The sequence below is a fragment of the Nycticebus coucang genome, chromosome 18 (assembly GCF_027406575.1).
Source record: "Nycticebus coucang isolate mNycCou1 chromosome 18, mNycCou1.pri, whole genome shotgun sequence".
Lineage (NCBI taxonomy): Eukaryota > Metazoa > Chordata > Mammalia > Primates > Lorisidae > Nycticebus > Nycticebus coucang.
This window is the reverse complement of record NC_069797.1, coordinates 35700007-35726563: the sequence shown is the minus strand read 5'-3', so window position 1 is coordinate 35726563 and position 26557 is coordinate 35700007. Positions and strand designations below refer to the sequence as shown.

The window sequence follows — 26557 nt, the reverse complement described above, 5'->3', positions numbered from 1 at the left end:
AGTGGGAGGATTGCCTGAGTTCATGGGTTTGAGACCATGTAACCCATGTGGCAGGAGCCTATAACTACTCCGGAAGCTGAGGCAAGAGGATCGCTTGAACCCAAGAGGTTGAGGTTGCTGTGAGATCTCTGCCAGCCCTCTACCCAGGGTGACAAAGTGAGACTTTGTCTCAAAAAAAAAAAAAAAAAGAAAGAAAGAAAGAAAGAAAAATCCTGCAGTCTGGCAGGCACTTCTGAGGACTCTGACCACCTCTCCCAGCATCTCAGGGCTCCAGGAGGCAGGTGTGCCAGGACTCGCCATGGGTGCTGGGACACCTCCCATCCCAACTTGCATACCTGGCGGATAGTATCTGAGATGCCAACACAGAACTGCTTTTTGGCCTAGGGCTCTGGTTCAGATTAAAATGCAAGGGATATTTACAACGGTGGCAGCCATCACAACCTTAGCATGGATTGGTTTCCAGCGTGATTATGAAAGCAGGCTTTGAAAGGGGAGGAAAAAGACAAAAATGGGAGGACTGTGGATGTCTTTTGTGGAGGCCTCCAATAGAAAAGCAAGGCGACTTTGTATGTTTCCCACTCACATCCTGCCAGCAACCCAGGAAAGTCAGCTGCTTAACGTGCTTTTAGGGTTCATGGGTACAGACAATCCAACACGGAAATTTCAGAATCCATCTGAAAGCCATCCTGTAGTGCGTGAGACTTGAGCTTCAGCTTCCCTTTCCTGACTCTGCCTCCCCAGGTGGGGTTTGGTACACATTGTGCTGTTTACAAGCAGACTGTTTTAGCCAGGGGGTGTGGCAGCGTCCCAGCTACTCAAGAAGCAGAGGCAAGGAGATGACCTAAGCCCAAGAGTTTGAGGTTGCTGTATGCTAATGATGCCAGGGCACTCTACTGAGGGCACAGACTCTGTCTCAAAAAAAAAGCAGCAGCCCTTTTCCTGGAGAGAATGAAGCATGCCCAATAGACAAACAAGGCCCTGATCTTGAAATTGGGATTCTGGTTCCCTAGAATCAGGCTGAGAAATTTGCTGACTTGAGCCAGGACAGGAAAAATTTAAAGGGAATGGTTCCACACATGCTTAAAAGCAGGGGACATGAACCAGGGCAGCCCCCAAGCCAGGTCCCTCTCTGAGTCTAGAGCAAGGTTGGCTCTGAGAACTGGGAGGAAGCAAAGTACTTCAGGCTGTCCTGTATGCTTAAAATGGGAATTATGCCATTTGGATATATATCTGAATTACACGATTATGATTCTAGGTCTCAATAAGTCTTCAGTCATAAAAGTGCCCCTGATCTTTCAATATTTACAAAGCAAATACATTGGAAGAAAGAAAACATCCTTTATTGGATGTCATTGCTGATGTGAAAACTACTTTATGGTGGTATCTTCACTTGTGCTTGAAATCTGAGGGGTCTCTACCTCATTTTGAGGCACACACACAGGCATCCTCAGGCTTCTGGGGCCCTCTTCTTCCACCCTCAGTCCTCAGATATGCCCCGTCATACACCGTGCATACGAATTTGACTCAATGAACACACACTTGAGGGAAATATAAGTACAAATTTACTATCCACCTAACAGTAGCTAGAAAATTACAGGTATAATGATAAAAAGGAAATAATCAACTCTGTAGTGCTCAGCTTCAAACCCAAACCTGTCGTGGGAAGAGGGAGTTGCATGCTTCAGGGATCAGGCAGCAGGATACAGGAAACAGGCCAGGTGAGAGAATACAAACCTTGCCCAAAAAGGCAATCGCTACTTAGTTCTAATTGATTGTCCTCTTTTGAAAAGGCAGATCCGAACTGCCACACCTTTTGATTGTTCAAGAGAAGCCAGAGATTCTGATTTTAATGTTAAATCTCCTGATTTCTTAGATGGTGGTTCAATGTTTTTGAAAATACTAAGTGAGCTGAATAAAGCTGACAATCCACCAGTTTTCAGTGCTCTGCCATACAGATGGTGAGTGGCATCTCCCCTCAGTGTGGTGTTAGACTGCCACTCACCAGCCACAACTGGAAATTGCAACAGAGGCACCAACCGACAGGGCCCCCTTGCTTCACTGTGCAGCACATTGGACTCCTGAACCACGGAGAAACAACTAACTCTACAGGAAAAACCAGCAGACTCAGCTGAGCCACCCAGGGACAGCAGTAGCTGGCCTTGCTGGCCAAGAGGCACTAAATCGCCGACTGCTCCTGCAGGAAGCCTTCTGGGCCTGGGAGACCTTTATCCTGCTCAGAAGCCAGGGCTGCTTCTCGAAGGACTTCCAAGTGCTCCTCAGCAGCTGACAGTGACTGGTCAATCCAATCCAGGCCCCCAGTCAGATGGCAGGCATTCCTGGTCACCAGCACCAGATGACTGACAGACAGGAGCAGGGCAGTCGTCCTAGAAAAAAACAACAGGATCAGATTCCCTAAGAAATGAGTGACTCTGCACAAAAGCCCAAATAGATCACACTAGTGTTCCCCAAACCAGATACCCTTCCCTAGGATGACGGTGGGTATATAACTTAAAGATGGTTCCATGCTAAAATCAATTTGGGGATGCCTAGGTTAAACAAGATTAACTGAAGTCTGTCTCAGAGTCTTTGATAAACCTGATAAAGCTCCACGGGGAGAAAATAATATGCTATGTCATACAAACTTATTTAAGACTGTGGAAGCCATCTTCTGCAACATACCTATTACTGTCTCCCTGACAGTGCTCTGTCAAACAGTCCAGATCTGGTCAATTGGATGAGCACATCCCCAACTGCTGCCCACTTAAAGACAGGACATACAAACCCTCACTTTGAGCTGGCTTATTAAAAAAAAAATTAATTGAAAACCAAATTGAGAGGGAATTTTAACATGCTTTCAGTATTGAAAAATTCATTGTAGCATACCTTTTATGTAGCGAGTGTATGTGATGCATTTGGGGACATATTACAGATTATTAACCTACGGACAAAGCTGGCCAGCAGCAGGAGTAGGCACAGAAACCAAAGCTGCAGCACAGTAACTCACAGTCTAGTGGAAACCAGTATACAACACATCTATGAAATAGCATATAAATCTGAGAGAGGAAAGATTCTGTTTATCTTAAATGGGTTTACATCTGGTACAGGAACGTAACAATTTCCTAAGGCTAAGAACACTCTAAGTACAGGAAGGTCAGGAGAGAAGGGCTTCAGAAAGTATCTGGTGGAAGGTAAGCACAGCTGTGGCTGACTTGTCACCTCCACTTCCACTGTTCCACTGCCCCACTGGGCAGCACTCACAGCTACGGGGAGTCTGCTACTGGGGTCCAGAGATGAGAAAGAGCAATGGGGGATAGGGAAGGGAGGGAGGGCACAGCTACAGCTCAGCACGGCTGGGTACGCACAAAGATTCAAAATCTAAGACTGGCTCTTTCTTCTCCTGGGCTTCAGGATTGGCCTCAAGAGGACTGGCCTCCACCACCCTGCCAGGGTCAGCTCACTGGTTGACTGACCATTCACACGGAAGCAAATGGTGGCCAAAGCCCAGGCAGCCTTGGGAAGTCAGCAAACCAATCTTCTTTAAACAACCCAGTTAGCCATCCCCATAGATTTGATAAAATGGTGAACTTCCAGCATGAGTGTATGAATGGCACACCGTCCCCTCACCGCGCATCCAGAAGCTTCGGGTCCAGCGGAGGGTACATCGACTTCACAACATCGTCCACCCTGAGGAGAGGCAAAAGGTTGACAATATTTCACCCTCCTTACCTCCTTTTCTTCTTCCTTCCTTTCTATCTTTCCTTATTCCAATTCTTTCCTTCTGGTATTCCAGACCCAGTCTTTTGTGGTTCTTTCTCTAACTGCTTCTGCATTCTCAGACAGAAACTGAATGGAAGGACTCCAGGTTCAGTTTAGAGAATATCTTGTTTTCTAGTTTTTTTCCCCATTCCAATGGCATTTAAAAGGTTACACCTACACAACGATGTTCAAGATTATTAGTACATTAAAAAGTCACATTGCCAAATAATATAGAAAGCTTGATCTATCCCATTTGTGTAAAAATAAACAAACCAAGGTTATAAAATGCAGGAAAATCAGGAGGAGCATTCATCGTTTAATCAGGGGTTACCTCGTTGAAATTGGGAGGGGTAGAATTAGGGGGTATGTCACTTTCTACATAATCTATGTCTATAGTATTTTACTTTTTATAAGCATCTGTTACTTTGTATACAGAAAAAAAAAGGGGGGGGGATGAAGGTAGTTATATAGAACATTAAAAAAAGTCACAAGTTTAATTTGGGTTCAAACTGCTCCAGTGCATTTTATGGACAGTTCATGGTTAATTATTTTTAATCAAGTTCAGAAAAGAGCTACAATTCATTCTGACTTGTGTGGTATAAGATTTTGCTCCAATCTTTGCTCATGGACCACTTGATATCCAAGAAGAAAAAATAAAGATGTATTATTTGATTTCTAAAAGCATGTTAAAAAAGATGCCTGGAGCTGGTGCAGAAACACAGAGGCGTGGTCACCCTTGGCATAGTCACAGTACCCACAGCTAAAGCTACGCTCCTTAAAACTAATATGCCATCAGCATACCATGTGGAATAAATGGAGCAGGAAGAACAATGGGGAGAAAAAATGGCCAGAAGGAGCGAGAAACACAAAGGCAAAAAGACAAAGCGAGGACCCTGACTGAATTATGGCAGTGAGCATGCTAGAAGCAGTCCAGGGTGCTCTGTAGAAACCAGTGGGCACCAGGGCAGGCCCACTCTCTGGGCAATGCCACACACTCGCCCTAGCACCACTGCCCATCCTGCTCACCCAGGCTCCCATGAAACCCTCAAAAATCCCAGTCTCCCTCCTCTCCCTGACCCCCCTCATAGAGCCTGTATCATAGGAATCCATTGACCCCCTGGAGTAGCTATTAGAAGTGACAAATAGCAGAATGAAGGGTCCAGCAGATCTGACAATACAGAGTCTCTGAACCAGACTGAATGCCTAGCACGCGCCCAAAGCCTGGGTGGCGGTGCTTAAGGCCAGGGCACTGGGGCAACTCCAGATAAAGCCAAGAATTGTTCTGGGCTGAGTCCCTCCCACTTTCTCAACTCACTGAACTCCCTGGACAGAGGTCAAGTAGACCAAGTTGTATATTCCTGCAGAGGGCCGCACAAGGTGTCACCTCCCAAGAAGCTGGTCATTTTGATGTGGTTAATCTTGAGGCAGGGAAAGGGCTAGTTCCTCACAATTTACTTGAGGCCATGGCAAAAAGAAAACTCACAGGGAGGCACCCCACCCCACCTCCAGGCAGAGGCGGCTGACAAATGAAAAGTCCTGGATTTGGCCACTCCGGGCGCAGGCACATCTGCATACCAGCCACCAGGTGGCAGCACAAATTTAGTACAGCCCTTTGCTCTAAGCTCTAAGAAAAGGGCTGCTTTATTTTTTTCTTCACAAAATCCAACCCAAATGAGGGGGTGTAGCTGTTGACTACAATCCTGCTGGTTGCCTCCCACGTGGGATTTTGCAGACAGCCTGGAATTTGGGAGGTATGAATGCTGTATAGCTTCCCTTTCCACTCAATCCTGGAGGCTGCTGGCTGGGGCATGGATGGGGCACAGACAGCCATTGTGGGTCCCCTAAGCTAGTCTCCAACACAGGTACAGGCTGTACTGGACAAGGGCATGGCCAGGAGTCCACTAGAGATGGGACATGGGTACCTGCAGGAAACGTGCTTGCTGGCTCCAGCTGAGCCTGGCAGGAAGACATGGCAAAGGAAGGAAATAGCCACAGCTGGTCTGCAACCAGGAGAGAGGGAGCAGCCCCCAGGGGGGTCTATAGTGCACTAGTCAGGATGACACATCTGCTTCAGCCTCCTAATGGGTGGATCAGAGGGTGCAAGCCGGAGGCGAGGACCCACCTTTGCTGGGTGGGTCTCAATTTCTAAACCCCTTCTGGTTGTTCTGTGAATGCGTAGGATACAAGTAACTGAAGTCACCTGTGTTTCTCAGAAGCCCTGCAGCTACCTCAGCTTCCAGCCCCCCATAGCCCCCGATGGAAGGTGTCCAACCACTCACCTGGGGCTGATGCGCTTGGCCACCACAATGATGTCACTGACACTGGCTGAAGTCTTCATCTTGGCCCCTGAGCCCATTGTCATGGCAACAAGCTTTTCTGTCAAAGTGTGACAAATCTAATGCAGCAGGAAGGAGGGAAGAGATGAGGGTCGGGCTGGTGCCCCAGAGGGTTTCTGCCACCCACACAAGACAAGTATGGCCTGGCCTTGGCTCCCATCAGAGCTGGCCCCTAACCTAATGGCTGAATCGAAGTAAAAAGTACACAGAGAAGAAATGAGGTGGGAAGAAGTAAGACCAAGAACACAGCTGGGTGAGGAAAGAGGGGGAGGAGCCTCAGATGAAGGGCTGGGAGTCAGCTCAGAGACGTCTAAGCTGAAATAATCTGTCTAAGAAAAATCATGTGCTTCAATTTCACCTTCTCACTTAGGGGAAAAACCTACTTTCTTTTTCTATTCCTTCATCTCATGATTTAGTCTTGCAAAAGGATAAATACCTCCAGTGTAGCACCCTCAGAAACAGGGCTGGACAAAGGGCAACTGTTCCCTTTAAGCAAATTCTCCAATAAGGGCTCTCATTTCAACAATTTTCTAGGGCAATATATTAGCATGTTTGTCAAGATGATGCTGAAAGGACCTTAGAAAAAGCAGGGAAACAGCTAGAGTGACACATGGCCCTTGTATCATCCACCAACAGAGCAGGCCGCCCCCAAAGCCTGGTTCCCCTTGCCAAGCCCCCCACCAAGTCAGAAGCTGGATTTGCCCTGGCAAGGAAGTTCCATTCCCTAACTTGTTCTGGGGCTGGAAAACAGAAAACAGAAAGAAGCCCAAGAGCCCACCCAGGAGTGAGCCCAGTTCTCTCCTTCAATCTCCTTCCACAGGGACTCAAGAGCAAGTGACCAGCTCCTAAGACCCTTAGAGGACAGTTAGAAGCCCCCTCCTTTGATACAAGGTTCCCAGGATGGCCCACTGGTTGCAATACAATATGACTCCTGCTTGATTCATCTCCCACCACAGGTGCCACCTGTCCTCTCCTCTAATAGTTAAGGACAGGACAAAGCCTGGTCAGAAGAAAGGAAACGTAACATGGCATTATTGCTCTAGTTACTGTACCTATCCCATAACCATATCTATAGCTATAGCTATATTTATATATCCAGAGAGCTTCTTAAAATTAACCAGTAAGCCTGGACTATGAGTTGATAATTTCCTACTAGGCATTTCTTTGTCCTTCCAAAAGAGATAGCCAAAGAAAAGGTGGGATAAAGGACTTTTTAATATCTTACACTGAACAATACTAAAAGAAGACAGTTGTCTCTTGAAATCTTCATTAATTACTAGACAAGGACAAATGGGTGGTTTCCCAGGCTACTGAAATAAAGATACTAATGATATTTGCAATTGGCCAAATATTTCAGTTTTTGTTATCATTCTATTAGGTAGGATATTATCGGGCAAGAATTGACAAACAAATGTTAAAACTATAAAAATTACCAAAAATGTAAATTGGATGCAATCTTCTAAAATTTCAGGTATTCAGAGAAAAAAAATCTGTCTTAAGTTGAAGTATTCATGGTTTGGATTTTTTAACACTGGTTGTCCTATTCTGCTGACTACAGCCAAAGTGAAATTTTTCTAATAACAGGAGAAGTCAGAGAGCTTTGTACAAGCCTCAGCTGTTAATAGAAGGTGAAAGGGAGATGCTGGAAAACCTCATTTCCCTTTGACAACTACATGGTCTCGGGCACACACAGACTTCTACACCGTCAGTAAAACCCTGGCTAATGACCACCTATGCTGTCTTTCCCACGGGTCACTGTGTTAAAAGGACCAAATGAAATACAGCCTTTGAAAAAGCCTTGAGGATCCAAAAGTAAACAGCCCATCCAGGCAGAAAACAAGCTGTAAACAGCAGATTCCAGGTGTCTGTTTTAGCAGGGGTCCTCAAACTCCACATGAGGCAGTGTGATTGTATTTGTTCCCGTTTTGTTTTTTCACTTCAAAATAAGATATGTGCAGTGTGCATAGGAATTTATTCATATTTTTTTTAAACTATAATCCGGCCCTCCAACGGTCTGAGGGACAGTGAACTGGCCCCCTATTTAAAAAGTTTGAGGACCTCTGATTTAAAGCAGTGGTTCTCAACCTGTGGGTGGTGACCCCTTTGTAACAATGAAAATACATCCTATGTATCAGATATTTACATTACAATTCGTAACAGTAGCAAAATTACAGTTATGAAGTAGCAATAAAAGTAATTTTATGGTTGGGGGTCACCACAACATGAGGGACTGTATTAAAGGGTCGCAACATTAGGAGGCTTTAGGAAGGTTGAGAACCACTGGTTTAAAGGAAGGCATTTTATGAGGGTTTGGTGCCCTCTCTAAGGTCCCTTTCAACTCCACCTGCCTATGCGCAGGGTGCTTTGGTGATGGCCCTTTACCTCACAGGGAAATCAGAGAGTATTACCTTCAAGATGGCAATGCAGTGGGACATGAGACCCCTGGGGAGACAAGAAGAGGCCGTCAGTGCTCATCCAGAGAAGCCCACCGCCCTCCTAGTCCCCCTGGCTTCTCATCTCATGCTGACCCGGAGACACAGCTGGACACTGCCTGAGGGCAGTGATGCCTCCAAGTTAAAATGAACAAGCCCATGAGCTACCTGAGGGAGCACCTGCTTTCTCTACCCTTCTCCAACCCCACACCCAGCCTGCTCCTCCAGCTAGCTCCACTCTGCACCTATCAAATCATACTTTTTATAATTCCCAGCTTCTGGTAGACCCAGGGTGTCCTGTCTGCTATGCCCAGCCTGGTGAATTCCTCCTCTTTCAAGACCCAAGTCGAAAGGCACCTAACTCTGTGGTATGTTCATGAAATCCACCTTGGCCACCCCACCCCAGGCAAACCTAGGCACTGCCTCTTCCATGTGCCCACTGCAGGGTGCAGAGATCACCTTTGATACCGTACTTAGCATCTAACACTGTCTCCCCCATCACTTTAACATCTGCAGTGCCTGACCCAGTACCCTGCACATATATAAGCCCCATAAACATGTGCCCAGTGCATGGACGGCTGAATGAACAAGGGAATAAAGCAGCATGCACTTCTCAAAACGTAGATGCTCCTGCAGGATGGAGAGGCCCCCTGAGGGATACTGAAGACAAAGGCTTCATCCCTGGAGCCTGAGTGTCAAAATCCTGGGCGCTCCAAGGAAAACCCAAGTACATCAGGGTAACTTCATAAAACAATCACCTTTGTAGCATATCTCAGTGTTCAGGTCTTAAAATGGGGGGAAAGCAAAGACAAGCACTGTCATGTTACATTCTGATCTCCCACAAGTGAGAGCAGGGGAAAGTGACAGAGTGCTCCCAGATGCCCAGCTGAGTGCTCTGGCAAAGGAAGACAGATAAGGGCACCATTTGCCAGAAGCCCCACTTGGCATCCCCAGTGGCTATGGAAAAGCCAGTGGTCCCTAAGAACTTACGAGGCATCTTCAATCCAGTCTTCATTCTCCAGAATGGCCTCAATGTGGGGGTTGGTGATAACGACATCATCCAGCTCTAACTCGGAGGGCTCAGACTGGGTCTCCATGGCACCAATGAGGTCCACAATGGGCCTGGAAGAAAAGGATGCTGTTAAATTGGTTTGACAATGGTAACTGCCAATCACCCTCTCCTCACTGAGAACCACATACCCATCAAAAGAATAAAGGGAGTTGATAAGTTAGAGCAGAGATTACGTGTCCTAATCCAAACCTAAGCCTAGTGGGCACACAGTTGAGGACAGGGCATTTGGCTAGATAGTGCACCAAGGAGGAAGGTCTGGACACTAAAACAAAAGTGAAACAGAGAAACATGAGCCACCAGGAGAAAAAGGAGGGTATAACCACATAACTAAAGATGCACTAGACAGGGGAACTCCTTCAGGACAAAATGATACCTGTTTATAACTTATTTCCCCTTCAAGCCTATATTTTATAAAGAGGGTGTGTTTCCTATAACCCAGATCTACCTATACTCCCTACCTGATCTGCAGAATCACTCTTGGGAGGCACCTGAGTCCACCCCCACCCCCCTGTCCCCTCCTTCAATTTCACAACATGGTACTTTAGAACATGAGATCACATTCTTTTCAATAGCAGAGCTTGCCTGGGTCATATAAAAGGGCAATTAACACATTATTTACCACCTGACAGAGATGCTGATAGGATTAAGACAGAGGGTAAGAGAAACCAAAGGTTAGTTGGTTGTCATGGTCCCTTAAAGATCAATGAAAACATCCCTAAACTGCAAACAGAATCCTGCTTACGAAATGTATTTCACATAAAATGCATCATGAAGGATCTGCTATGCAGAGAGAGACAGTCCTATGCTAGGAACTCACAAAACCAAGTGCTTGCTGCTAAGATGTGTGGCTGGCATAGGATATCTGATTTCTTTTCCTGTGGGTCTGGTTGGTTTGCTCATCCAACTGCTAAGTGAGGTGGCTGGTTTTGGATAGATGGCTGTGCCTCTTCACTCTACGTGAACATATTCAGTGACTTTCTTATTGAGTCAGAAAACAGAGAAAGGTAGCTCAGGATGCTGAGGGGTTTAAGGAACATTCTTAAGCTCAGCAGTCTTTATTGGGAAGGACAGCCTGAAGGTATCATTTTAAAACCAAAAGGCTAAGTTTAGAGTTACCCAACATCAAACTACTTCTGCTACTCTCTTTTTCTTTTCTTTCTTTCTTTTTTTTCTTTTTGAGACAGAGTTCCACTATATCACCTTCAGTAGAGTGCCATAGCATCATAGTTCATAGCAACCTCTAACTCTTGGGCTTAAGCAATTTTCTTGCCTCAGCCTCCCAAGTAACTGGGACTATAGGCGCCCACCACAACATCGGGCTATTTTTTTGTTGTTGTTATTATTGTTGTTTTGCAGGCCAGGGCCAGGTTTGAATCCGCCAGCCCTAGTGTATGTGGCCAGTGCCTTAGTTATAGGCGCCGAGCCTTCCTCTCTTTTTCTTCCATTAGAGCGCACCTTTCCATCCTCCCCACCTGGGTCCACTCACTTGGAATCATAGCGCTGCAGCAGATCCCGGGGCCGGCAGTAGCGCTGCCTGCAAACCACCACCAAGGCTGCAAATGAGGCCAGAAAGATGGTGGCCAGCACACCTATGGCAACAATCACCACAGTCTCCATGCTTCAAGGCGACTCCTGACTCAGTCCCACTCACATGCTCCGCACGGGCTAAACCTTGAAAGAACAGCAAATCAAAGCAGGTCTGGTAAAGAAGCCACAAAGGAGAGTGGAGCAGGTGGGTCTTACCTGCTGGAGTGACTAATGGGGTGGAAGAGGAGCTAGGTTCACCCAAGTCACCTGCAGAGACATGAGAGCTGAAGAAAAGCAAAAGATATTTTATGCCACACCCCAAATTTGCCTTTACCTTTATTAAGAGTACACACAGCACACACACGTGCACACACACACACACAAACACACACCACCCATTGGACTAGGATGGCCCTCTTAAAACCCTGGGACAAAAGGAAACGTTTTAACTAGCATTGTTATTTTACATCTATAAAAAACACCCAGTAATAAAAGGGAAATGTGGGATTGTATTTACAGAGGAGCCACTCTATGCCCAGTGCTTTTGATATGTTAACTCTTCCAAGGACAGTCCTAATGGGGGACAGGAGCAGCCTCATTTTACAGCTGTAGAAACTGAGGTTCAGGAAAGGTAAAGGATTTGTCCAAATTTATATAGTCAGGAAGCAGAAAGCCATCCACTTAGTCTGAGATGGATGTTATCCTTCCTTTTTCTAAGGAGAAAAGATTGCAAAAGCTCTGGAAAGGGTCTGATTGTCAGTGTCAGTGTTAAAACTAATGTGAAAATGTTCATTTCCTACTGCCTGTTTTTACTCCGGAGGCTCTTTCATGCCTTTTTTTTCCATAAAATTATTTTATTTATTTACCAAGAAGAATGAAAGGAGGACATGTATGTGCATATACTAGTTTGTGCATAGAACCTTCTCTGGGGATGGATACATGTACATGCACACACACAGAATATAACTAGATAACAACAGCTAACTCTGGAGGGAGGAACCAGAGGACAGGGGTGTGTTTTTCATTCCTTTTTTAAATTCATAAGCCAGAGGAGTAGGGACATTTCGGACAAGTACATCTGCAGAAGGTTATTTCATTGCAAGACTCTTGCTTGCATCTCTTTGGGGTTTTTTTTTTTTTTTTTTTGGTTATAGTTGTCATTGTTTGACAGGCCCAGGTAGGATTCGAACCCGCCAGCTCCAGTGTATGCAGCTAGCACCTTAGCTGCTTGAGCTACAGGCGCCGAGCCACTTGCATCTCTTTGAACAAGAGTCCTTCCCTCTCTGGGCTTTAATTTCTCCACATGCAAAAAGGGTGCTCTGATTTAGGGGTCCCTATGAAGCCAGGATGCCTCTATTTGCACTTAATTTTATCTTCCATGTCTTAGAAGATCCAAATGCTTTCGGTCATCATTCTATAAATATTTATTGACCATCTACATTGCACCAAACTCTAGGTTGGATTCTGGAGACTGGAGATAAACAAGACGCAGACCCCAATCTTAAGGAGTTGGTGGGAAAAGCAGTCAGGTAGACAAACCATTTCAAGTCCATGTACCTGCGCTACGTGCAGAAGAACACTTTCTGGTAAAGCTTTCTTCACAGGGCTGGTGATGCCTAAACTGGGTTTTGAAGGATGAGTAGGAGTTTGCCAGGCAAACAAGGTGGGGACTTGGCTGTGTTAAAGTGCCCAGGAGGCCTGTCCCAGAGGTCTCATAGAGCTGCTCCCCTATCTGGAGCTCTCCTGACCACAAGGATGTGAAGGCCTGAGTCTGTTTCTTCCAACTCTGCATCTCCAATAGTCTGGGAGGAGTGTGTGTGGGGGTGGGGACTAATTCTCACAGTCTGTCTGGTTTCCCTAGGTGTGTGTTTCTCTGTCTGCTTTAGCCCTTCCTTACTCTTTCCTCCTCCTATCTGTCTTTTTGCAGTTTTTGGCCAGGGCTGGGTTTGAACCCGCCACGTTCGGCATAGGGGGCCGACGCCCTACCCCTTTGAGCCACAGGCGCCGCCCTCTTATCTCTGTCTCTCTCCCCCCCCTCCTCCCCTTCAGTCTCTCCCCTTCTCGGTGTTTCTCTCCTTCCCCGTCCCCTTCCCCCTTCCCTTCCCCGCAGGACCACCAGCTTGGTTTCCTTTCTTACTCTGCTTTGTGCGAGAGTTTCTGAGAGTGTGTGTGAGCTCCGTCAGAGTTTTCAGTCTTTCTCTGCGTCCGCGGGTGTTCTTCTCCCTCCTGGGTACTCGTCCCTGTGTTTGCGAGGGAGATTCCCTGTCCGTCTCTAAGCCCGTGTAGGTCTCCCTGCCTTCCACTGTCCTCCCACTCCTCTCTGTGGTTCTAAACACACAGAATAAAGCAGACCCAAGCCCCTGCCTCCTTCCCCGCGCCCCGACACCCCGGAGGAACAGAGGGACGGCGGCCGGCCGGAGTGCGCCGCGCGGGGCTCCGAGGGCTCCCGGGGCTGGGGTCTGCCCGACGCGGGGCTCCGACTTGCTTTCCCAACTTGGCGGGCGCGGGCCGCGGCGGCGGCCTCCCCTCCCCCGACTCCCCGCGCTGTCCCCCGCCCCCGGCGCCCCGCTCCGCGCGGGCTGGACTCGCCGCCGCCCTCCCACCCCCGAGCCCGAGCCCGAGCCCCCGCGGGGCACCCACCTGAGGCGGCGGCTCCGGCGCAGCCCGCCGCGCTCCCCGGGCCCCGCGACGGCTCGGCGGGGCGCGCGCCCTGCGGCGGGGCATGCCGGGAAGGAGCGGGGCGGGCGCCCGAGCCCAGACGCCCGCCCGGCCGAGGGGCGCGGGAGGGGAGCCGCGGGCCGGCGCATGCAATCCCCCGCTGCCAGGCGCCGCCGTCCCCGCCAGGCCCCCTGGCGGCCCGGCGGGTTGGGGAGGCAGTCACGGCGACCTCCCAGACCTTCCTCGCCCCCGCGGAGGGTCCCTGCCCACACCCAGCCCTGCCGGGCCGGCAGTCCCGTGGGGGCTGGGGGGCGCCAGCAACTTCCATAGCGTGCCTAGTAATTGAGCGAGCCTGCGCCCCTGCAGACTGTCCACTTAGCATCCCGGCTCTGCGGCTCCCTAGCTGTGATCAACTTACTCCACTTCCCTGTACCTTGCTTCCTCCATCTGTGAAATGGGACTCCTTAAAAGGATTCTCAAGAGTTGGAGTAAGCATCAACTGACACGCCGCATGCAGTGCATTGGAGTGTGCCTAGCCCTGCGTAAATTGTGAATCAAAACTACCTCCTCCTATAACGTGACCCAAAGGGTAGTGACGAGCCTACTTCTAATGATTGTCCAGCCAGGAGTACAAATGCAGATCTCTGGCTGGTGGCCGTGCCCCTGCGTTTCCCACACTATAGCTTCTACCCTGCTTCACGCCTGAAGATGCTCACGCAGTGCAATCTGCCTCTGGGAGGATGGAGGACAGACCCTGGATGCAGGCTGAGGGCTGTTTGGACAGAGATTTTCGGAGTCCAGGATCATGATCATGATCATAATCATGATCCAGAAGGGACATGGGCTCCAGCTGGAAGGAAAACATAGGGTCTAAGGCAGGGTCCTGTGTCCAGTTCTCAGATCAGTACTGGTGACCAGTACCAAAGGATGCAGTTTAAATTCCAGGCAGCCTGATAAAGACTCTGCAAACTGGTAGCCCCTACCGCACAGAGGCGTTTTTGTTGTTGTTGTTGTTGATAATCAGATTAGTTGCCAACATTTTTTTTAACGAGGTATTTCACTTATAATTCTAGATTCAGCTTTTCTGGAAATTCGTAAATTTCTCAAAATGCAGCCCACGTTCTGCTGGTAGCAACAGTCAGAGTGGGGTGGTATCCAGCTTTCAATATATCTGCATGCAAAGGGGTTACCTCCAAAATAGGCAAAAGGTATGGTTGCCAGACTGTTCCCTAAACTCCAAATACTCTCATATATGGCCTGTGTAGCAAGGGTCCCAAAATTGAGAGCCGACCCCAGTGATTAGAGAAGAGGAAGCTAGCAGATCAGAAATAGTACTGACTGTGGCCAGGAGGGAAGAGGCTTGGTTCCTGGCCAATGGGTTCAAGCTGTGCCTCACCCAGGCAAGGTATGAACATTTGTTGAGCACCTACTATGTACCAGACACTGATCAGGCATCTGACACACTTTATCTCTTTTGACCTTCTCAGCACACCCTAAATAGCTGGTATGATTATGATTGAGGGAGAGGAAATAGCCTCTGAGAAGTCAGGCTCCTTGCCAGAGTTCTTTCAGCTTATATGTGGTAAGGTAGGGAGTGGAACTCAACACTCCCTGACACAAAGCTCAGACCACCCAAACCAGGAAACTGATAGTTCTTCCAAGGACCTGGGCATTGGAATAGGACAGTTGTCATGGCTCCAACACAACAAATAGAGCGGCTGTCTCCCAACTTCATACATATCCCATGCTCAAAACCAGGGGTCCTCAAACTGCGGCCTGTGGGCCACATGAGGCAGTGTGATTGTATTTGTTCCCATTTTGTTTTTTTACTTCAAAATAAGATATGTGCAGTGTGCATAGGAATTTGTTCATAGTTTTTTTTTTTTAAACTATAGTCCAGCCCTCCAACGGTCTGAGGGACAATGAATTGGCTCCCTGTTTAAAAAGTTTAAGGATGCCTGCAAAACCACACTTGCTCTAGCCCTGGGTATGAGCCAGGTACTATACCTCTGCCTAGTCCCATCTTGATATCCTTCTGTTTTGCTCTTTCCTTCAGATACTGGCTGCAGGGCTGTATCTTTTTGCAGCACCCGGTGCTGTGTTATAGACTAATAATAAATGAGTGGTGATAGTGCTGCTTGGCTGACTGGATACCAAGTACCAAAGATGCCTTTGCTCATCCTTTTAATGCAGTTGATACCCATTGAAAGACAGCTCAGTAGACAGGGGTAGAAAATGGGATGTCAGTCACCTACTTCACCTCCATGCCCAATCCCTGTCTCTGGGCAGCAGCCTCTTCCTTCCAGACAGGCAGGAGCAGTCAGGTGCAACACACCCTGTCCTGTCCCAACAAGAAAAGTTGTCCCACATTGGCTGTAATCTGCACTAAACCCTCTAACTCACCTCTGGGCTGTCAGAGGCGCAGCAGAAGGGAAGCCTATACCTCTAGCATGTAGGCCAGTGGTTCTCAACCTTCCTAATGCCTCTCCTTCCACCTAATAGCTATGTGAGCTGAGAGTTCACACAGTCTGTTTCCTCATCTGTAAAAAGGGGATAAGAGTAAAACCTACAGCCTACAGTTGTCTGAGGATGAAATGAGATAATGCATGTAAAGTGCTCACCATGACATCGGGCTCAGTGGCTCACATCTGTAATTCTAGCACTCTGGGAGGCCCAGGCAGTGGTTGAGATTGCTTGAGCTCGGGAGTTGGAGACCAGCCTGAGTAACAGCCAGACCTCGTCTCTACTAAAAATGGAAATACCGAGACAAGATGATTGCTTGAGCTCAAGAGCTTGAGGTTGCTGTGAGCTATGATACCACAGCACTCTACTCGGGGCACTGGAGTGAGACACTGTCTAAATAAATAAATAAAGTCCTCAACCCTACTGGGTTGGGTGACATTAATAAAAGGGACTTCCCTGATGTTCCTCAAACATCTGAAGCTCATCCTGCCCCCAGGGCTTTGCCTTGCCTCTGCCCAGAATCCCAACCCTGGCTATTCCTATGTTCCCCCCACTCCCTTTGTACAGGTGTCTGCTTAAGTCCAGAAAAGTCTTCCCCATCACAGTAGCTAAAGTAGCCCCTCCCATCACTCACGTGCCCCTGGCCCTGATGTGGACTTTTGAATGGCACTTACTACTCTCTGACGTTGCCCTGTGTGTTTATTACTTCCCCCTTTTCAGAATGTGAGCTCCATGAGAGCAGGGACTCTAATGTCCTGCTCTCTGCTGATCCCCAGGATCTAGAACAGTGCCTGCCCTTGGTAAGTGCTGTATGAGCACCTGTGCAAGGGGTGAAAGTAAAATTTAGCTATCATCACTGTCATTCCACAGAGGCATAGGAACTTTAGACCCACACGCAGCGCCAAGAAGCCCACCCACTGGAGTGTGGCAGCCCTGGGAGTGTGGCAGGAGGGTTAAGCACGTGGGAAATGCTCAGAGAGGGTAAGGAAAGAGCACTGGAAAGAGAAGGAAGGCTGGCCTGACAAGGGTCACAATTTTAAATTCCTGATTGGACCCTGAGTCCATGTTTGTCTTTAATGTTTAGGCCCTGTCTGTGGACTAGTGAATGCCTTTCCAAGGAAAGAGCAGCCAGCTAGGGAGGGGTTTGTGTATACACTGATCAGGCCTTCTCTGAGTTGTGGGCGGGCCCGAGATCACAGTGAACGCTTGTCCTCCTGGCAGGAGGGAAGGCCAGCAAACACTCAGAACTGCTGGGGCTGGCCAGATAGGCAGGACCAGGAAGCAGGGAGAAAGGAAAAGGCTGGAGGAAGGTTGACAGCTAGCAGGGCAGACCTAAGCCAGGATCTCCCCTGAAGATACAGTTCAAGTTTACATTTACTCTAAGGCAGCAGTTCTCAACCTCTGGGTCGTGACCCTCTATTAAAGGGTCGCGGCATTAGAAAGGTTGAGAACCACCGCTCTAAGGTGAGGCAGTTGGACCAGGAGACACAGAGACCCTAAATAAGGAATTCCCCAGGGGCATTAGGGCATGTGCACCTGGATTATTGATGAGACTTTCCTGAAAGAGCAGATTGCAGAACCGTCCTCTCTGGCCCATTCTAGTATGTTAACATGTCCATCTTTAAAGCCAAAAGAGATCTCTCTCATGTAGGTATTTAGGGAGTGGTGGATAGATGTATATAAGGGGAAATAATAGCTTGTATTTTATTTTTAAAATATTTTTAGCTGACATTTTCTTTAATACAGAAGAAGTTGGTTCAAGGATTAATTTGATGCCAAAATAAAGTCATTTTCATCTCTGGGTTTAAATCTGACCCACCAGCATCTCCTCCTTTTAATGTTTCAGCATGATCATTTTAATCATAATCACTGCCATTTTTAAGACCTTGTATATGACAGATACTGTCCTAGGTACTTACAGAAATTATATAATAATTACAATAATCCCTTAAAATACATATTATTCCGTCCCTCATTTTACACAGGAGGCTCAAAGAAGTTAAATACATTTCTACAACTAGTAAGTGGTAGATTTGAGATTTAGACTACAATTGTCTGTCTCAAAAGATACACATTAAGACAATATCACACAGCACCAAGCTTGAGGCCGGCCCACGATATATGCCAAAAAAAAAAAAAATGTAGTTTTGCATGACCTGAATTAATGAATCTTCATGATACTATGCATTGAGGGTCTACTCTATTCTAAGTGCTTTACCCCTTATTTAATTGTTCAACAGCTCAGGGAGAGAGGGACTGTCTCCACTTCATACAGGGGGATGCCAAGTATCTGGAAGGTTCAGGAACTTGTTCAAGAAGCCCAACTGGCAGAGCTGGGATAGGAAGCTAAGTCTGTCAGACGCTAAGCCCTCGGCGCTCTCTCAGTCTTGGAAAGGACATCAGCCATCACCCTGCCTCTGATGGGTCCCTCAGTGACAGAAGTTCACCATCTTAATGGAGTTTCAATGCCATACAGTTTTTTTCTTTTTCCTTAAAGTTTTATGAAATCTGCCTTGGTATAAATATCCACTAATATGGGCAGCACCTGTGGCTCGAAGGGGTAGGGTGCCAGCCCCATATGCCGGAGGTGGCGGGTTCAAACCCAGCCCTGGCCAAAAACTGCAAAAAAAAAAAGAATATCCAATACTAATGCCCTAAACCAAAGCACTGTGTTGGTGCAAGAAACACTGATACATAGATTGTTTAACTTGACTTGTACCACAACCCAGCGCAGTACCACGATCATTTCATACATGTGAAAACAGATGTGGCCAAGTAATCACACGGCTGCATGTTCAGCACAGGCTCTTTCCACTATGATAGGCTGCACTTAAGTTCAAAGTCAAGTTCAAACTGGGAGGGTGAGATAAGAGATAGGGAAGAAGGTCGGAGGTGAGTCAGACTGAGTCTCCCTGCATTTCTTGATCACCTGAAAAACCACCTCGTGTGCTACCCCGTGTAGCACTCATCCCTCAGTGACCCTCCTGGGCTTGGACTTGGACCTGGCTGCTACCCTCTTAAAGTGGAACACAAGCAGCCCATCCTGGTAGAAGATAATTGGTCAGAACAGTAAAAGTACCTTTGGTCATTGCAAAGGGGGCTGGCTGTCCTAGCTTGATCTTTGTATTTCCCATGGGTAGAACACCCCATCTCTTGGTCCAGAAGTCAAGCCCAGTACCTCAGATGGCTGCCAGGACTTTGGGAGAAAACAGAGTTTTTCTTGCAGGGGTGTGGAAACTGCAGCCTTTTGATTTCAAGACCTTCTTCTTCCTTCTCCTTTTTCTTCTCTCACTCTGTCACCCTGGGTAGAGTGCTGTGCTGTCATAGCTCACAACAACCTTAAACTCTTGAGCTCCAGCGATCCTCTTGCCTCAGTCTCTGAGTAGCAAGGACTACAGGCGCCCACCACAATGCCAGCTAGTTTTTCTATTTTTGGTAGAGACGAGGTCTTGCTCTTGCTCAGGCTGGTCTTGAACTCCACAGCTCAAGTGATCCTCCTGCTTCAGCCTCCCAAAGTATGAGGATTACAGGCATGAACCACCAAACCCGGCTTCAAGATGCTTCTAATTTAATCACCGAAGGAGAAAGAAAAGCTTCCTTTTTCTCTTCTGCACTCCTTTCAATAAAAATACTTGTTCTGCAACATTTGGATTCAGTCAAAAGGCCACACTTGAGGACCCAGAAGGCCATATTTTGGCTTAAGGCTGAAGGTCCCCCACCCCTGCTGGTGCTTGGACCAAGCAGAACCAGAGACAGCTGGGACCCTCTTAGAGCCCCAAGAACAGTCAACTCCCAGGAGGTGATGGAAAGAAGGCAGTCCTCATTTGGCTCTTGACTCAGCCAGGATGGCACTCCCTGGGACGACTGTGGATTAGAAGAGGCTGATGTCACTCCTGGGCATTTGTCTAAGCCAGTGGTTCTCAACCTGCGGGTCGTGACACCTTTGGAAGTCAAACACCCCTTTCACAGGGTCACCTAAATACATCCTGCATATCAGATGTTTACATTACAATTCATAACAGTAGCAAAATTAGTTAGAATTTTCATTGCTATAAAAATAGCAACGAAAATAATTTTATGGTTGGAGGTCACCACAACACAAGGAACAAGACTCTAAGCCCTAGCTGGCCTTTAGAATGCCTGAAGCCATCCCAACAAGATTCAGGATCTGTGGACAGTCTAAAACGAGGAGGGTGCACTTCGCGCAGTGGTCACTGGGTGTCACCGCTGCTTCTCATGCAAGTGGCTTTCGCGCGGAAGGATGCTGCAGAGAGCAAACTCCTTCTCCCAGGCGCAGTTTCCAGGCCTGGTGTCTTCCGTGCTTCCCAGGAGCTCCCCGACGTTCTCACTGTCCCGTCTTCCGCCTCCTGGCTGGCCTGGGTTCGCGGTCTACCACGGAGCTGCTCCCTTCCTCCTCGCTTCTCCCCAAACCCAAACCCGGCGTTCTGCAGCCTGGGGCCCGGCAGAGAAGTCGTGCAGGCCTGGCTTTGCCTTGCGTTCATGATCGCCACCCTCTTTCCCCGGCAGCCGACTGTGCCAGTGTGTCCCAGTCTCTCACTGCCTGAAACGACGACCTCATAGTTAACCTTCCAGCGTCCCATGCCCCTATTCTATTTTCACTTGTTTCATTTTAAAAAGACAAAGAAAAAGAAATAGGTACCACCTTCCTCAACTTTTCATCGCCAAACATCTAACCCCACCCACCAGCATTTGCATACATCCTCTTCTCACGGTGAACCCCATCCCTCTCCCTTCTCCAGATCCTGTGGATCCCTCTTTCTTCTGGATTCATCTCTCTCTTTATCTTACAGAACCTAGTATCTGTCATCTAAAAAATCTCCCTCTTTATACCAATTGACTCTCCGGCTACCAGTCTGTGCCTGTGTTCTCTTTGAGCACTTTCTCCTTATATTTATAGCTGTCTCATACTGACTACCACTAACCACCTCCCATTCACTCTTCAACCTGCTCACATCCAGCTGACACCCACTCTCCTCCACTAAGCAAGTTCACCGTGATCTGGTTACCAGACGCAAGGGACAAAAATGTCTCAACATTCCCATGAGGATGGGGCGCAGCAGGTTGGATCACATTATCTCCCCTCTTGACTTCCCTGACACCACTCTCTCCTGATTTCTCCACCTTGGTTTCTTTTGTTGGCTCTTCCACTATCTGATTCTAAATATGAGAATTTTTTTTTTGGTCTTGGTCCTGGAGAGTTTTCTCTTTTCCTTCCCACCTCTCCTTCTTCGGTAAACTCACCCATCCCTGCTGACCCGTGCACTGCCCTTTTATGCTGATGACTTCAAGCCTTGTGTCTTTGGCCCGCTGCTTCAGATCCTGAATAGTTCTATCTATTGAACATCCCCACTTGCATGTTTCACAAGTATTTAAAAATTAACGAGTCCAAACAAATCCAGAATGGAATTCCCAACTTCTCCCTCTCCCCAATACCTGCCCTTCTTCACCGTCTTCTGTCTTTGTAAACCGCACCATGGTTGACCACAATGCTCAAGCCCCCAAACACTGGAGTCGGGAATTATTCCCTCATTCCTATATCCACTCCATGAGCAAATCTGACTGATTCTATCTCCAAAATTGATTTCCAATCTTTTACTCCTCTCTATTTTCATGTTCCTTTGGACCCTCATCATCTCTCTAGTAACTGACACAGAAGGTTTCTAATGTTCTAATCTTCCCCTTTCCTCACTCTTCAATCCATTCTTGACACAGCAGCAACTGTGGTCTTAAAAACTAAGTCAATGATGGCAATATTCTGCATCTTTACCTGGGTGTACTCATACATACGTAAAATGTTGAGGTGTGCTTAAGATTTGTACACTTTAGGTTACATCTGAACTAAAAAAAAAAAAAAAACTAAGTAAAATGCCAATTTCCTAAATTTTTTCACCAGCTTCTCTCTTTACTCAGTAAAAACCAAGCCCTGCACAACTCAGCCCCAGCCTTTTCCTCCAGCCTCATCTTCCACTGCCCATTCTCCTCGCTTGTTCCAATCCAGCTGCCCTGGCTTTCATTTAGTTTTTTCTGACAAGCCAAAAGCTGGCCTGCCTGCCTCAGGGCCTTTGCTAAGGCTGCTCCCTTTGCCATGAACCCTTCCTCATGCTGCTCCCTTAGCCGTGAACCCTTCCTCATTCTTAGCACCTCCTCTTTCATCTTAACTTCCCAGAGTTTCTTAGATGCCACCTCCCCATCTAATGCATATAATCAATTCCACATATTCTTTCTGTTCCCAACTTACTGTTTTTTTTATAATTTTCTTTTTTGTGCATTTGGGGCCAGCTTTTTTATTTGACACTTATTCCATACATGCTATTATATATAAGTGCTACATAGATAACTAATGCTGTGAGTCTTATACTCAAAGAGCAACAGATTCCTTCTTTTTTCAGTTCCTATCAATCATGGTAGGGGTGGTTAAGTAAAAAACCAAACAAACACAAAACTCATCCTTTCCCACAGGAGTCTACACGCATCTCTAGACACTGCCTAGAGCCATACCAATCTACACAAGCCAGGTAAAAGGGGAAAATTGTGGCCAAAGACCAAAGTCAGGAGAGAGGGGCAGGGCAGGGGAATGGGAAGCCAGAAGCCGGCAGCAGTGCTCACTGCTCTCTCCACTGCGAGTGTGGGCAATGCTATCTGCTCTCAAGTACCCCTCGCTGGATTCATACCCCTGTGCCTGTGCAAGGAGCTCCACCCAACCCTGTGATCTCAGTTCACTGCAGCACAGCAGTCCCACCCTCGGTCTGGAGCAGGAGAGATGCGGGTACATGGTGTTATGGTTTGACTCGTGTTCTCCAAAAAGACAATGGGTAAGCACAAAACAAAAGTGAGAAATTAAATAGCCACTGACAAACATACTAAGTGCACAGGCATACACAGAGAAATGCCTTCCATGAATTTTTTTTTCCATAAAGTTGGACACTGAAAATACAGGCTCCAGAGACCTGTGTGCAACAGACACCTTGTCTTCCAGCCCAGCCCTCTGACATACATCCAATTTTGACAAGTGCACTCTTTTTAACAACAGGGCCATTCAGAACAACTTCATTTATTCACAAGCTCTTCTGAGAGGATCTCTGCTTGACCGCTCCGAGGATCTCTCTGCTGGTGACAGCTCTCCTGTGGTTATAGAAGGCCAGTCGAAATGCCTCCAGGCTTACGCATTCCAGTTGCCAGTCATCCAGAGAGCCTAGTGCATCCAGGACCCAGGTGTGCCCGCTGAAGTCAGGGTGGGCCTGGGGGAGAAACAGCACTGGGGTGAGAGAGAGCAGTAGAGGCTCTGCGCGGACAATTTATGGCCTAACCCAACACCCAGGACTCATGGCTTGCCTGGATTACTGCACGTGTGGAGCAGAAACCACACAAAGGGATACTAGCAGGGACGGGATCAAAGAAAATAGGCTGTTGTACCTATCGGCAGACTCTTGGGGAAGAGGAAGAAGAGGGGAGGGTCATTTGTATCTGGTCAGAAAAGATAACATTTGGATAATAGACTACAGTCACTTCAACTTTTGTGACTTGGTTTTTTCCTAATAGAAGTGGCTTTAACATTTAACACCAAGATGGAAAGCATGATTTTAGTTTGGGATGTACATTGACACTTGACATTTCACATTGATGAGCATTTTGTGTTAGCATTTCTCAATTTCTAGCCTTCCTACCGTCTTATTACTTCCTGTGCCGAGTTGGTCTCTAGCCAAGCTGGAAAACTTGCTCTTCCTCAGATGAGTCCCTATGTTTTCCAGCCACAGTTTGTCCGTCACCTCTACTTACCATGCACCTCCATCTTTTTTTTTTTTCTTGTTCTTTTTTCTTAATCAGGCCCAGGTGGCAAGGTTTGAACTCGCCGCCCCTCGGCATCCCTTGTGTGCGGGGCTGGCGCTCTAACCACTGCCCTGCGGCACCCAGCTCCAACTCCGTCTTTCAGATCCTATCTATCCTTTAGCACTCCTCCCCAGTGCCACCTCCTGCTTATCTGTGCTCCACAAAACCTTACTGACTCCCTCCTGCTGAGCGCGGGGTGCTTTGCAGTCTCAGGGCCCTATCACATGCTGCCATATGTCATTAGCAGTCTTTTTGTTGTTTTTTTTTTTTTGTAGAGACAGAGTCTCACTTTATGGCCCTCAGTAGAGTGCCGTGGCCTCACACAGCTCACAGCAACCTCCAACTCCTGGGCTTAAGCGATTCTCTTGCCTCAGCCTCCCGAGCAGCTGGGACTACAGGCGCCCACCACAACGCCCGGCTATTTTTTGGTTGCAGTTTGGCCAGGGCCGGGTTTGAACCCGCCACCCTTGGTATATGGGGCCGGCGCCTTCCCGACTGAGCCACAGGCGCCGCCCGTCATTAGCAGTCTTATCTAATGTCAGGGATAGAGTAGTGGAAAGAAACTCTGGAGGGTCATCTCTAGGGCTCTAACCCTAGCCCTGCCTGGACATGAGACATTACTAAGGAAGTCATCTTCTCACACTGGTCTCAGCTCCTTTTATGTGAAAGGAAAGGATTGATGTGGGATTGAAAAAGTGTCTCTTGCTAGTAATTTAGAGGTATTTCCTCAGTACCCCCCTCTCCCACCGCAGGCTGCTGAGCCCCTTTATAGGAGACTACATCACTTCCATCTGAGTTCCCGCAGCAGCCCTGTCTTGGACATGGACTCACAATACATTTATTCATCCAACATCTTGTTTTAACCTCCCAGCACCTTGAGAGGCTGATGCCAGGCACAGATTCATGCCTTGGGAGGCACAAGGAAGCAGAGTGGCCTTCCAGGCCCATGCAGGTAAGGGCAGGTTGAAAAAAAAAATTATTATAAGGGAATGTCTAGGAGCTGGGCGTGGTGGCTCATGCCTATAATCCTAGCACTCGGAAAGGCCCAGGCAGGATATATTGAACTCAGGATTTTGAGACCAGGCTGAGCAAGAGCAAGACCCTGTGTCTACTAAAAATGGAAAAACTAGCTGGGCATGGTGGTGGGTGCCTGTAGTCCCAGGTACTCAGGAGGCTGAGGCAAGAGGATCTCTTAAGCCCAGAAGTTGGAGGTTGCTGTGAGCTATGATGCCACAGCACTCTACCAAGGGCGACAGAGTGATACTCTGTTTCAAAAGAAAAAAAAAAAAAAAGGGAATATCTAGGAAATACCCAAAGTACTGCTTATTGCAAATTCTCCCACAGAGGTCCTATTTAGCCAAATGCAGGCTTTGTACAAGTGGTTCTCCACTGAGGGTGATTTTGCCCTCCAGGGGACATCTGGCAATATGTGAACATTGTTGATTGTCACAACCAGGAGAGTGCTACTGGCGCTAGTGGGTAGAGGCTGGAGATGCTGCTTAACAGCCTACAACACACAGAACCAACCCCAACAACAAAAGGTTATCCAGACCCCAACTGTCAACGGTGCTATGCTTGAGAAACTGTGTTCTAAATATCAAATGCCTTCTATCCTTTTCCCATCTCTCCTTGTTCCCATTTCCTCTTCTTTTTCCAGGATAAGCAGCAGATTCAAAATGAGACAATTGGAATGTGGGAGCTTTCCCAACACACAAGAACACTCATCCTTGCTTCCTTATTGTGAAGAAATAGAACTCAAAACTAAGCTCCAGCACCTCTCTCATAGACTCTCCTTACATCTTTTGAACCTCCCAAGCTTTTGAAAGGGAAGATTTTCCTAATTTTGTTTTCTACCATTTACATGCCCTAGAATAAGTTGGGTGGGCAGAAGGATCAAGAGCGCCTACCCATGGGAGGAACATTTTAAATGCAGAGCCTTATTTGAGGAAGACCTGATAGATGCGACGCTTCAAAGTTACAAAACAGACTAGGTGGTGAATCTACCCTCCACAAGAAAAGGAGAGGGTGTTTAAGCATCAGTTTACAGAGTGCCTGTCAACAGATGAGAGAGAAAGAGCGGGTAAGAGCTCAGGTGTTCAGAGCCGCTGCCAACAGAATGAAAACCAAGTGGAAGATGAGAGCCATTAGCAGATCTAGTGTACAGAAGCTGTGTGCACATAACTTTTCAGGAACCCCATGTGTGAAGAAGCAGTCCTGATCCTGAAGTCAAGATCACACCCAGGGCCACTAACACATGATACCTCTCTTGGCCATTCTAAGCTCCCCCCAAGACAGCGCCAACTCACTCGCTTCAGGACTTTCCCCATGCGACTAAAATGGCCTTCTTCTTCTTTCTTCTGCTTCTCTCCTTCCCAGCAGCCAACTCATACTTCTTTTTGGCTGGGAAATAAATTTCAGTCTTATTGTTACAAAAATCTTAGGTCACTGAAGCAAATCAAGTACAT

The 26557-nt window shown here is 47.5% G+C and overlaps 2 protein-coding genes across 5 annotated transcripts; both read right to left on the bottom strand.

Annotated features, from left to right (window-relative positions):
- Positions 1–1544: 1544 nt before the first annotated feature.
- Positions 1545–13909, bottom strand: TMEM98 (transmembrane protein 98). Of its 4 annotated transcripts, XM_053570018.1 has the most exons (8): positions 13764–13864; positions 13261–13363; positions 11083–11267; positions 9515–9646; positions 8501–8534; positions 6036–6151; positions 3625–3684; positions 1545–2384 (listed from the first exon to the last, which is right to left on the bottom strand). In XM_053570018.1, exons 3-8 carry the CDS (start codon positions 11211–11213, stop codon positions 2177–2179), a joined length of 681 nt encoding a protein of 226 aa, XP_053425993.1. In that variant the 5' UTR covers positions 11214–11267; positions 13261–13363; positions 13764–13864; the 3' UTR covers positions 1545–2176. The 4 variants fall into 4 exon arrangements, with proteins under 4 accessions (XP_053425993.1, XP_053425990.1, XP_053425994.1 ...); XM_053570015.1 differs by lacking the exon at positions 13261–13363 and having other exon boundaries at positions 13764–13909; XM_053570019.1 differs by lacking the exons at positions 13261–13363; positions 13764–13864 and adding an exon at positions 13609–13724.
- A 9203-nt stretch (positions 13910–23112) lies between these two features.
- LOC128570018 (histone H2A.N) lies at positions 23113–26557 on the bottom strand. The gene is given in 4 exon segments (XM_053568860.1): positions 23113–23503; positions 26399–26439; positions 26442–26526; positions 26528–26557. Coding segments are annotated over 4 exon segments (339 nt in total). The 3' UTR covers positions 23113–23320.

Coding starts and splice junctions, on each gene's coding strand:
- TMEM98 (XM_053570015.1), bottom strand. CDS start 11,213: ATGGAGACTGTGGTGATTGTTGCCATAGGTGTGCTGGCCACCATCTTT. Junction 8,535..9,514: donor GACTGGATTGAAGATGCCTC/GTAAGTTCTTAG, acceptor TTGTCTCCCCAG/GGGTCTCATGTCCCACTGCA. Junction 6,152..8,500: donor ACTGCATTGCCATCTTGAAG/GTAATACTCTCT, acceptor CTGCTGCATTAG/ATTTGTCACACTTTGACAGA.